Source organism: Trachurus japonicus, chromosome 8 (assembly GCF_045865225.1).
Source record: "Trachurus japonicus isolate A0001 chromosome 8, Traja_1.0".
Taxonomy (NCBI): Eukaryota; Metazoa; Chordata; class Actinopteri; order Carangiformes; family Carangidae; genus Trachurus; species Trachurus japonicus.
In genome coordinates this window covers 2,758,222-2,770,033 of record NC_140914.1, presented here as the reverse complement: position 1 = coordinate 2,770,033, position 11,812 = coordinate 2,758,222, and the positions used below count along the sequence as shown (strand labels likewise).

The 11,812-nt window shown below is 43.0% G+C and overlaps 1 protein-coding gene across 1 annotated transcript in view; it reads left to right on the top strand.

The window, feature by feature from the left end:
* The first annotated feature begins 517 nt into the window (after positions 1-517).
* rapgefl1 (Rap guanine nucleotide exchange factor (GEF)-like 1) overlaps positions 518-11,812 on the top strand; it is a 36,227-nt gene continuing 24,932 nt past the window's right edge. Inside the window, exons 1-2 of the mRNA XM_085783330.1 lie at positions 518-765; positions 5,974-6,272. Of these exons, the coding sequence (XP_085639456.1) occupies positions 548-765; positions 5,974-6,272 (517 nt within the window). The 5' untranslated portion in view covers positions 518-547. The remainder of the gene's footprint in view (positions 766-5,973; positions 6,273-11,812) is intronic.

Here is an 11,812-nt window from a genome sequence, read left to right as displayed (position 1 = left end):
CCCCCCAGGGCCGGTGTTTAGGGGAGAAAGGTGATGATGATAACTCTAGGGCCCCCCCCCAAAAACCATCAGTAGTCTGAATTATTCTGCTTATTCTGCTTTCAGCATTCAGCAGCTTTCAGCATTCCGCCGTATTTCCTTCAGGAAATGCATTCTCTAGTTCTGCATAAGACCCTGACTAATACTCACAGTAATGCTGCATTAGCATCAAAACAAAGTAGGCTAATTCTTTTTTTCTTTTTTTTTTTGCGTTGAGTTGTGTTGCGTACGAACTGATGAAGCCCCTTGGATAAGAGGCGAAACTACGATTCAATTCGCCCAGAAAAGAACGATGACCTGGATGAATGAGAATATCCATATACAAAGTAAAGGCTAGATAAAAAATGATAATACATACGTAGCCTAAGAAGAAAAAAAAAGTGGAAAAGTCAGGGGGGGTAGGGGGCCCATTTTAGTGTTCTTTCTTTCCGGGGACCCAGAATTCCTAGCAGCGGCCCTGGTCCTCCTCTGTCTCCCTGCATCATCATCCTGTAAACACCCCCCCACCATGCCGGCCGGGATGAAACCGCTGGAGAAGTTCCTGAAGAAGCAGACCACGGCGCTGACCCGGGCCGGGGGCTTCGTGGGCGGGGGGGCGGACAAGGCCAGCGGCGGCGGCGGCGGCGGGGGCACAGGGGCTTCCCGCCGGCGGGCCAGCCTGTCCCGGGTGGTGCCCTTCTTCAGGGAGACGTCGCCGGAGAGCGGCCAGGCCCGAGAGGTGTTCAGGTGAGTCTGTAGTGGTGGTCAGCAGGGCCGGACCGAGCCTCCATGGGGCCCTGGGCAACATGTTACACCTTTGGGGGGGGGGCCTCTATAGAGAGCCTAACCCCTTGGTCGCACTGCGCGCGGCTTCTCAGGCGCTTGGCTGGTCGCACTGGGAGCTACTTCTCCTCCTCTCTCTGCGCCCGTCAGACATCGACTGCAGTCGTTCATACTCGTATTCACTCGGTTTTCCACACGCACGTCATTTTAAACATGTGTGTGTGTGTGTGTGTGTGTCGTGTGCAGACGCAACTGACAAATATTTAAGCTCTAGACGGACAAGCAACAACTTAATTAATCATCATTTTATTTATTTTATTTTGAAAATTGACCGGATTCTCTCGCCTTTTCTGTGCCCGACTTCCTGTCTGGTACGATCTGGTCTATCCAGCTTGACAGACGGCGCTCTCGGCGCGCGCGGCTCGCGTGAAAAATAGAAATGAACCGATCTGAAGCGCTGCAGGTGCGCGCACTGCGCTCCACAGCGCGAGATGTGCGACCAGGCAGACCGGTTAAGATGTGGTCCTATCTGAAACTGCCTCCGCTCCAGGGCGCTGCGCTTCGGTTCCGCGTCCAGTGCGACCAAGCTGTAAGTGGAAGCAGGAAGTAACGTCGCCATGGGACCTCAACTCGGAAAAAGTCTCCATGTAAGTGAACGGGAGTCAAAGTTTTATTTCGTGATCCGATTGAATTGTGTCATGAGAAAAAACTCTGTCCTCTACCTGTTTAAAACATCACGTTTCATCCTGAGAAATCAGCCGTTTGTTGTCACGGCAACAGAAGAATGTATTTAGTGTGACGACGCTCTACGGACTACACGACCTGGTGTCCCACAAAAAATACATCACTAACTGACACGGGAAAGGAAGGACGCCATGTGGTCGCCATGGTGACGTCACCTACGCCACCTGGAGTCTTTCTGGTTACAGACTCTTCGGAATTGTATTTTACAATAGTTTTACAACAAACTGCTGATTTCTCTTCATGAAACGTGATGTTTTAAACAGGTAGAGGTCAGAGAGTTTTCTCATGGCGCAATTCAATCGGATCACGAAATAAAACTTTCACTCCCGTTCACTCACATGGAGACTTTTTCCGAGTTGAGTTCCCATGGCGACCGTTACTTCCTGCTTCTGCTTAGGCTCTCTCTATTACTGCAAATAGGTTGATTAATCATTGACACACCTGCTATAAACTTATTTCATTTTTCTGATTTGTCATTATGACTCTTGATCCTAGCCTGGTATGATTTTACCCGTCCACGGCTTTTAATTTGAAATGGAACAAAATTCAGCTAAAAATGCAGCCTGTTTTTTTTTAAAGGGACATTGTGTAACTTCTCCTGTTACCATGAAAATCGATTATTTGGTTCAAAAGTCTGTTTTGCATTAAGCAGTAATCCCCCCATCAACAAACTGAAGTGTTCCTTTCAGCTCTGAATTAGCCGTTCATATCATTCATATCTACATGGAGCGTTACACTGATGCTGCATTCACCTGCAGTCGGGCAGACGGCCGTCGCTAACAAACCAGATGTCATTTTAGTCACAGAAGTCCAGAGAAAGATGGTAAAACAATACCACATCGCCATGACAACATATTGTCACGTGCAGCGGCTGTCGTCCATCTGCCGTCTGCCCAATTTCATGTGAATGCAGCATGAAAAATACGATTGAGTTAGATATACAACTGCACCGCTAGATGGGAGGAATTCCTACACAATGTACCTTTAATAATCAGATTTCAGATTTTATTTTCAGAATGTATACATCAACAGTGCATAGGAGCTTACATTATGAGGTAGTGGTCTGAGCGAGGGGAGAAAATGAATAAGCAACATTCAAATAAAGTAGAAAATGAAAAGAAAAGAATAAAACAAGATAAAAACAAACCAAACAAAAAAAGGAGGGAACAACAACCTGTCAACACATGCAGAGTGCAGCCTGCAGCCTGGGGTTGACATGAATCAATGAATGAATGGAAGTTTATTTGAACACAGAATAAAAGAAGAACAATCATACAAACAAACAGTAAATGTACGACAACAATGCAAAATAAAACAACGAAACTTAGCAATTATTTAGTGAGTGGGAAGAAGATGTAATATATATAGGTTATAAAATAGTAACAATAGTATAACATATCTGTATATGTACATTTAATATTCAATGTGATATAGAACTTAGTGAGATACTGAATGTCAACTAGGCAACAGACGATGCATTTACTGTAAACACGTCTTCTGCTTTTTTTTACTTTTGGTCTTAAATAAACTGCAACAGCAATGATTAGGGATTTTTGTAATTACGCAGGATTTTTTTTATCAAAGGATCGACAGAAGTTAAACACTATAGATTTAATATAAAGAACAGTCGTGTTGAGCCAGGTTAATCAGGTTACAGCAGCGTTTTGCTAGTTTCCACCTGTCGTCTCTGTAGCAGCAGCAGGTAGAAACAGATAATAATATTAACACCGTTTAGATACGACAGGTAAAAACGATATGATAATGATAATGACGGCCGTAGTGTTTTAAAAGTCGACAAAACAAACTGACAAAACAGGAAACAAAAGGCACCAAGTCATGAAGATGCACAATAGAGTTCAGATCAACAGCACACACACTCTATTTCTCACACACACACACACAGATAGACAGCAGTCCAACCGTCCTCATCCTCTAATAACCACTCACACATTAATAACCCCAGAGCACAGCATGTGAAGTGTTAATTAATCATTCTTCAACGTTTATGTCGACATTTATTAATCATTCTACAGACTTTGATACTAATTAGTCTGTAATTAACAACATATTTAATAAAGGGAAGTATTTTATGACCAGAACAGTCAAAAAAAAACTAAGTTTAATTCATTATTTCTCTCACTAAGAGAATTTGAACTGAAAAACAGCTGTTGTGACATTAAAGGTGTAAACCAGAGGTTTTATTTGAAGTGGTTCAGTGGTTTGTGCAGCTTTTTGCAGAAACGTGGAATCGGCTTTCTGCTCCGTCACATTACAGCTCCACACTGACAGGGACAGTAATATAATAATAATCACTCTTATTATATAAAGGCTAAATAAAGCATTTTACATCAAACAAACAGACACAGACACGCAGACAGAGAAGACGACGTGAACTTCATCAGTTCATATTCAGTGAATCGTTTTCTGAACGAGTCGATGACGAGCTGCTGTATCACCACTGTTGTTTCTACACATTTTTTTCTTTAAACTTTATTGCCTTTAATGCACATTAACAGGCTGTTAACATCACAAAAGAAAACAAAAACTCATCTTGAGGTTTGGTCTCATCTGTCAGGCAGAGATAGCGCTGTATACAGGTAGAGCACATAGACCTGAACTAGATCTGTCACTATAAAAAGGGACATTTCAAACAATAAATGAATAAAAATAAGTCAAATGATATTAAGAATAGTAGTTTTTAAAATACAATTACTTGTAGCTGTAACCGTCATATATTCTATCATGTAGACATGCTGCACTTTCTGTATCCACTGAGCGATCAGGGGACGGTTCAGTTTCATCCAGTTAATACTCATCGTTTTACCTGCGATCATCAACAAAACATGTAATAAATAACTTTGTTCTGTGTTAAACAGGATCTTGATCAATATTTTATACAGTTTATTCTTAAAGGTAAAGAGACAAACAGCGTTTTGACCATAGACTGTAAAAAGAATGGACGTGACTCCAACATGGCGGCCTGAACAGCGCCATGTTGGATTTACCGGCTGAGAACCCGCCCACTGGCCTCGAAGCAGCTGTCCACGGAGCTGCTCGGACCTGTCACTCAACGTTTCCGCGCCCTGATTGGCCAGAGTTTTAACCTAATAACAGTAAAACGGTAGAGTTAAAAAAAAATTCACCCCCCTCAGAGTGTGTGTGGGGGTAGAAACTATCGGTTGAGACCAGAAAACGTTCTGACACCAGGCTTTGATCATGTTTATTGAGGATGTAAAGTCGGCGATTTTAACATGGGGCTCTATGGAGAATGCTGCTTTCTGACACCAGCCCCCAGAGGAAGAAGAGGGGATTGCAGTTTGTTGAACACCGACAACTGCCCCCTTGGTCTTGATTCTTCTGACCTGGAACAAAAGAAATGTAGAGAACTGACCATGAAACATTGAACCTTAAAGGGACAACCAGGAGTTTTGTAAAAGCGAAGTGTTTCCACACTACATTTATGAGCCTCCGCACCGTGAAATTCTTTGACCGGCGCAAGACAGACTCATGTTTTCATTCATCAAGAATTAAAGTCAGAGGTTGGAAGACGATCACATACCGTCGTAGTTCCCACCATAAACGGAGATTCGGCGGCGTTATTCTCATGACTCGCCACGAAACCGAAAGTAAAGAAACGCTGGTCGGCTCGCCCAGCATTTCCACCACCACTAATAATAACAAAATAACCATAGAGACAAAACCATAGATTTATCTAAAATGGACCATTAACAAGTGGTAACGGAGATTCATCCACATTAATATGAGACTTTTTTAGTGTCGCAGAATTTTTCGTTCTGCCGATGGAGAAACTCCTTGTTGTCCCTTTAAACAGACGAACGAATCAACTGTTATTATTATTATTAACATTATCTAGGGGTGGGCGATATGACGATATTAGATCGTGAAGGATTAAAACATGTAGACGATCTGCCAAAGTGCAGAGATCGTAGGATCGTCTGGGGCTCATTTGGTGCATTTTATCAGAGTATGTTTACTTGCACATGCAACTGCAACTATTTAAATGGTCTCTATACACAGCTCCACTACTTCCTGAACTTAAGGCAGCTCCTTTGTTTCCTGTTTTACATTATTGGACAAACTGATTAATCCAGGTGTGTCTGAGTAGTCACAATGGTCAGACACACCTGGATTAATCAGTTTGTCCAATATTGTAAGACAGGAAACAAAGGAGCTGCCTTAAGTTCAGGAAGTAGTGGAGCTTTGCATAGAGCCCATTTAAATCTGTACAGAAAGATTCTTTGACTTAAATTGTCTGTTTTTCAATTTCGATTGAAGATCGTGATAAAATCGAGATCGTTATTTTATTTTTTTAAAATCGTGATATGATATTTTTGCCATATCGCCCACCCCTAACATTATCATTATTATTATTATTATTATTAATGCTTCATCCTCTGGTCCCTGCAGCCCGGACAGCGAGGACCCCCCCTCTTGGCCCTCGGCTGCTGGCACCGGTCTGGTGACGGTTCCCAGCAGCGCCAACGGTCCCGGGTCTGGTTCAGTATCTGGTTCTGGTTCTGGTTCTGGTTCTGGTTCTGGTTCCGGGGGAGGGGACGTGCGCAGTCCGTCCCTGTCCAGCGACGAGCAGAGCTCCGAGGCCAGCCTGGTCCCCGACGGAGGGACGCCGCTCCCCCCCGACACGCCGGACAACCTGACGCTCACCGTGCTGGACAGCGTGGCGGGAAGACGCTACGCACACTGTACAGGTGAGACAGGAAGCCCCGCCCCCCCAAACACACACTGTACAGGTGAGACAGGAAGCCCCGCCCCCCCCCAAACACACACTGTACAGGTGAGACAGGAAGCCCCGCCCCCCCCAAACACACACTGTACAGGTGAGACAGGAAGCCCCGCCCCCCCAAACACACACTGTACAGGTGAGACAGGAAGACCCGCCCCCCCCAAACACACACTGTACAGGTGAGACAGGAAGCCCCGCCCCCCCAAACACACACTGTACAGGTGAGACAGGAAGCCCCGCCCCCCCAAACACACACTGTACAGGTGAGACAGGAAGCCCCGCCCCCAATCAGAGCCACTGTTTCTATGGCGCAGCATCAGATAATGCGTAAACATGATCATCAAGTTGTATTCAGAGCTGCAAAAACTCAAAATCTTACCAAGAATATTTGTCTTATTTCTAGTCAAAACTAATCTCATTATACTTAAATAAGACCCATCACATTAAAAGCAGCTTGTTTTTAGACACTTTTTACTTCTTTCAAGCAGATTTTCACTTGAAATAAGTAGAAAAATCTGATAGTGGAGCAAGTTTTTCTTTCTTATTACAAACACAAAAACAACTTGCTTTCACTGGCAGATTTTTCTACTTATTTCAAGAGAAAATTAGTTTGAAACAAGTGAAAATGATCTAAAAACAAGTTAATTTTTAGGCGATGAGTCTTATTTTAAGTGGAAAGAGATTAGTTTTGACTAGAAATGAGACATTTTGACAAGAAATAAGACAAATATTCTTGAAAGGATGTAGAGTTTTTGCAGTGCAGAGCAGCTGTGTGTGTTGACATGAGCAGAGTCGTCTGATTTCCTAAAACAACAGCAGAAGTAGAAGTCGTACTTCCTCCTGAGCTGTAAACAAACCAACAAACACAGAAGTGGATCCGTTTTTCCTCCATGATTTTCTGTAAACCGGTAACAATAACTCTGATCCTTACAGAGACACAGAGGAGTTTGTATTTGGTTCTAAAAGAGTCTCATATTAATGTGGATGAATCTACGTTACCACTTGTTAATGGGATAGTTCAACATTTTGGCAAATTGGCCCATTGCCATAATCCCTGTAGTTTTAGGAATAGGTTTGAGATGGAGTTGTTTTAGAGGGAAATACAGAGACTGTTGATGAAAAACTGTCCCTGAAGGCAACGTGCATCAGCGGTTTTGCATGAATTTCCCTCTAAAACAACTCTGTGTGGTAACGTTGTGTTATTATCTCATAGCGTGGTGAATGTGCAGCTCACAACTTGTCCACCAGAGCGTTGTGGAGTTGTTGGATTGTGTATTTGATGAGTTTGATGAGGGAAACCAAGAAATCCCATGAGCCTCCGTAGCGTAGCTCTGAGCAGCTCACGGCTCTGCTCCGCCGTTCTAAAAATAGCTTGCACCGACAATTAAAGGTAACGAACCTACTGCTATGACTATAGGGATTATGGTGATGGGCCAGTTTGACTAAATGTTGAACTATCCCTTTAATGGGTCCATTTAGATAAATAAATTGTTTTGTTTTCATCGTTATTGTGATATTATTATTTAGTGGTCGACTTGTCCAGCATTTCCTAGTTTCGGTTTCCCGGACGCTGCCCGGCGGGTCATGGGAATAACGCCGTCGGATCGCTGGTTGGCATCGTTTATGGCGCTGAGGCTCATGGGAAATGCAGTGAAAACACTTTGCTTCCCAAAACTCCTTGTAGTCACTTTAAAACTACTGGGTATTTTTATTCTCTCCTCGTGTGGTCTCCTCGTGGTGGACAGCTGCAGACTTCCTCTCTGCCTTCGGTCGTGTTTCACAGCAGAAAGTTCCACAGGAGGACTGACAGGACGAGCCAGTTATGCAGCGCCGTCTCCATGACGACGTCTGAATGTCACCTGTCACCGGTGTAAATGTGGTGGGAACGAAGACTGGTTTCTGTGAAGCCCTTTGGCTGCCATGAAAGGTGCTTTATAGATCCAAGCCGTTATTATAAAGCCAGTAAGGACGGTGCTGAAGCTGAGTTCACATGGAGCCAGATGTTCAGAGTAGAACCAGTTTAGAGTCTAAAAGTCTCCGTATGAACAGCTTAGTCAGAATAAACCTTTTCTTAAACTGAAAGAACTGAACATGACATCATATAAACGGTGAAACAGACTGAAAGTCGTCTGCTTCTGTGTAGAGACGTTTCTTCACTTCAGATGTTTGAATGAAAAGAGTGAAAACACAGAACAACTACTGATCAGACCAGAGATCTGTTTTCACAATTAATCGTGGTATTAAACGCCACAATTAATAGATCGTAAAGATTCCTAAATACCGTCACTTTCTGGAAAAGATTATGTCTGAACCGTATCGGCAGACGTGCGCTGAAGTAAAAGAAAATGCACAGATACTGGTCCATTTATCTAACGTAACGCTGAATTAGTAGGAATTTAAATGTTAGCGTGTCATTTGTAAATTAAAAAGCATATTGAAACTTAAACATTTTGTGTAGAGGACAATTAATGACTCACTAAATATTTCAAACACTTCCCCCGGAGGATTAACAACTGGTCCTACTGTTTATTAAGAGATTAGTAAAGGAATTATATTTTGACTATATTTGATTTTACACATTCATAGTGACTGTTCTATAATAAAATCTGTAATCGTGACGTCTCTAATCTCTACAGTTCTCAACGGGCCTGACAATTAAAACCTCAACCTGTGTGTGTTGAAGTCCAGACTCGACGGCTCACTAGTTTTAACTCTCGGTCTGAACCAAAGAGGAAAAGTGAGCCGAGACGCCTCTATCTAACTTCAGTCTGAAGCAGCTTGGTCCCATTAAACACATAGACATATACACGTAGATAACACCTGTGATGCTGCTGTCCATTGGAACGATGCGTCAACGCGGCGGCCATCTTGGTCAGGGGAAGCCGTGTCTACTTCCTGCATTAGGTAGAGGTCTATCAACCATTAAAATCACCATAACTCACTGAATATTCAACCGGTTTTCAAGCCGTTTGGTTTATTATAAATGTCAGACATTTATTTATAACACAACGTAGATTGATAATTTCTTTTTTTTATAATTTACATACACTGAAATGTGTTCTACAAGGGTCTGACCGGGTCTGACTGCTTGTCGTATGTCTATGGTGAGAAACACTGACCCAAGATGGCGGCCGTGTTGACGTGCCTGACAAGTCCAAATGCGGCATCGACGTGTATATATCTATATGTTAAACACTCTGTTCACATGTTAACAGTTAAAACCTGAAAGACTCATTCAGAAAGAGGAAGAAGTCTCCATGGAAACCAACCTATAGACGTGTTGATCTGAACACGGTTTCTATCGACTGAGCCGAATCAGATCAGAATCTTCCAACGACGCGTTTACATGAGGCATTTTTATTGTGATTAGCCCTTTATTCTGAGTATTTGTGTGCATGTAAACAGAGCTATTATTGATTGATTGATTGATTGATTGATTGGTTGATTATTGATGTGACTGATCAGAGAGTGGAGCTGTTCTCACCTGCAGAGACAGACTCAGATTAATGTGGAGCCTCATCAGCAGATTAATGAGCCGAGTCTCAGAGCGACGTGTCGGGACTCGAGTCCACGACCGGTTCTCATTCAGCCTGTTTTCATTTCACAGCTCGTGTCATTCAGCCTGTTCCTGCAGCCTGGGTGTGTGTGTGTGTGTGTGTGTGTGTGTATGTGTGTGTGTGTGTGTGTGTGTGTGTGTGTGTGAGATATCCAGCGGTTACATAATCGCTGCCGTCCTCTTTCAGAAAGGCAGCCTGCTTATTACAGCTGAAGTGGGTGTGCATGCATGCGTGTATGTATGTGTTCCTGCAGGAATGTTTGCCTGCATGCTTCTGTGTGTGTGTGTCTGTGTGTGTGTGTGTCTCAGTGTGTGTGTGTGTGTGTGCGTAGGCAGTGATTGCTGCCTGTTAGAGGCTTCAGGGTGTTTGTGTCCACATCTTCACATTGGTCTGTTTTTCTGAAACGTAGAATGTATGTTTGGTTTAAAAATGTAAAAACTTTAACATTTATTGAAACATTAATATATAAATATGTTTATTAAAGCTCCTTCAAAATAAAGGTAGACGTTTGTGTTAAAACTCCTTCAAAATAAAGGTAGATGTTTGTGTTAAAGCTCCATACAGTATAAAGGTAGATGTTTGTGTTAAAGCTCCATACAGTATAAAGGTAGATGTTTGTGTTAAAGCTCCATACAGTATAAAGGTAGATGTTTGTGTTAAAGCTCCATACAGTATAAAGGTAGATGTTTGTGTTAAAGCTCCATACAGTATAAAGGTAGATGTCCATGTGTAGTGTGATTATAAAGCAGCTCTAGGTTCTATATTAATACTGTGAAAGTATCAAAGCCTCAGTCCACAGAGAAATGCACACAGCCTGTATTCAGAAACTGAGCCTTAAAGGGATACGCCAACATTTTTTTTTCGTGTCTTGCCTCACTCCCGAGTCCATGACCAGCAGATAGACACCATCCTCTCGACTGTGTGTGCAGTAACAAGGGAGATAGAGCCGTATCGCCCGTAATTAGCTTAGCTCAAACACTGGAAGTGTATGGGTAGTGTTAGCCTGCCTTCACCTAAAGTCGCTAATTAGCTTAGCTCAAACACTGGAAGTGTATGGGTAGTGTTAGCCTGCCTTCACCTAAAGTCGCTAATTAGCTTAGCTCAAACACTGGAAGTGTATGGGTAGTGTTAGCCTGCCTCCTACCTAAAGTCCCTAATTAGCTTAGCTCAAACACTGGAAGTGTATGGGTAGTGTTAGCCTGCCTCCTACCCGAGCTGAAATCAGCAGTCAGAAGCTGATTTCATTTTAGCTCTAAACTCTGTAAATCACTTTATCCACATTTCAAACATGTTTAGGAGAGAAAGTAGCCGTTTAGATCAGCAGTGTGTCGTTAATTTGTCTAAATACCAGCTGTTTACTATTTTGTTTGGACGAATTTGGCGCTACTCAAGCTAGCCGTTGTGACCAACGCACTTCCGGTTACTTTCACAAAATAAAACGCCAGTTTCCCTTTACATAGAGAAAACCATGAGGATAGAATTTGTGCTTTTACTTTGAAATAGGAAGCTAACCTAGCCTCGATGTAGCTAGCTTGAACCAAAATAAAGCGTCTTTGCTTGAACCCTCCGTTTTGACCGATCTGGTCCCGTTAGCGGCATTTGACCGCTCAAGATGCCTTACCGGAGAGTTTTGTCAGCTCTGAGACCAAGATCGGCCCGCCGGTTTCTGTTAGAGTTGCTGAAGAGTTTCTCTGATGACTTTAGGTGGAGGCAGGCTAACACTACCCATACACTTCCAGTGTTTGAGCTAAGCTAATTAGCGACTTTAGGTGGAGGCAGGCTAACACTACCCATACACTTCCAGTGTTTGAGCTAAGCTAATTAGCAACTTTAGGTGGAGGCAGACTAACACTACCTATACACTTCCAGTGTTTGAGCTAAGCTAATTACGGCGATACGGCTCTATCTCCCTTGTTACTGCACGCACAGTCGAAAGGATGGTGTCTAT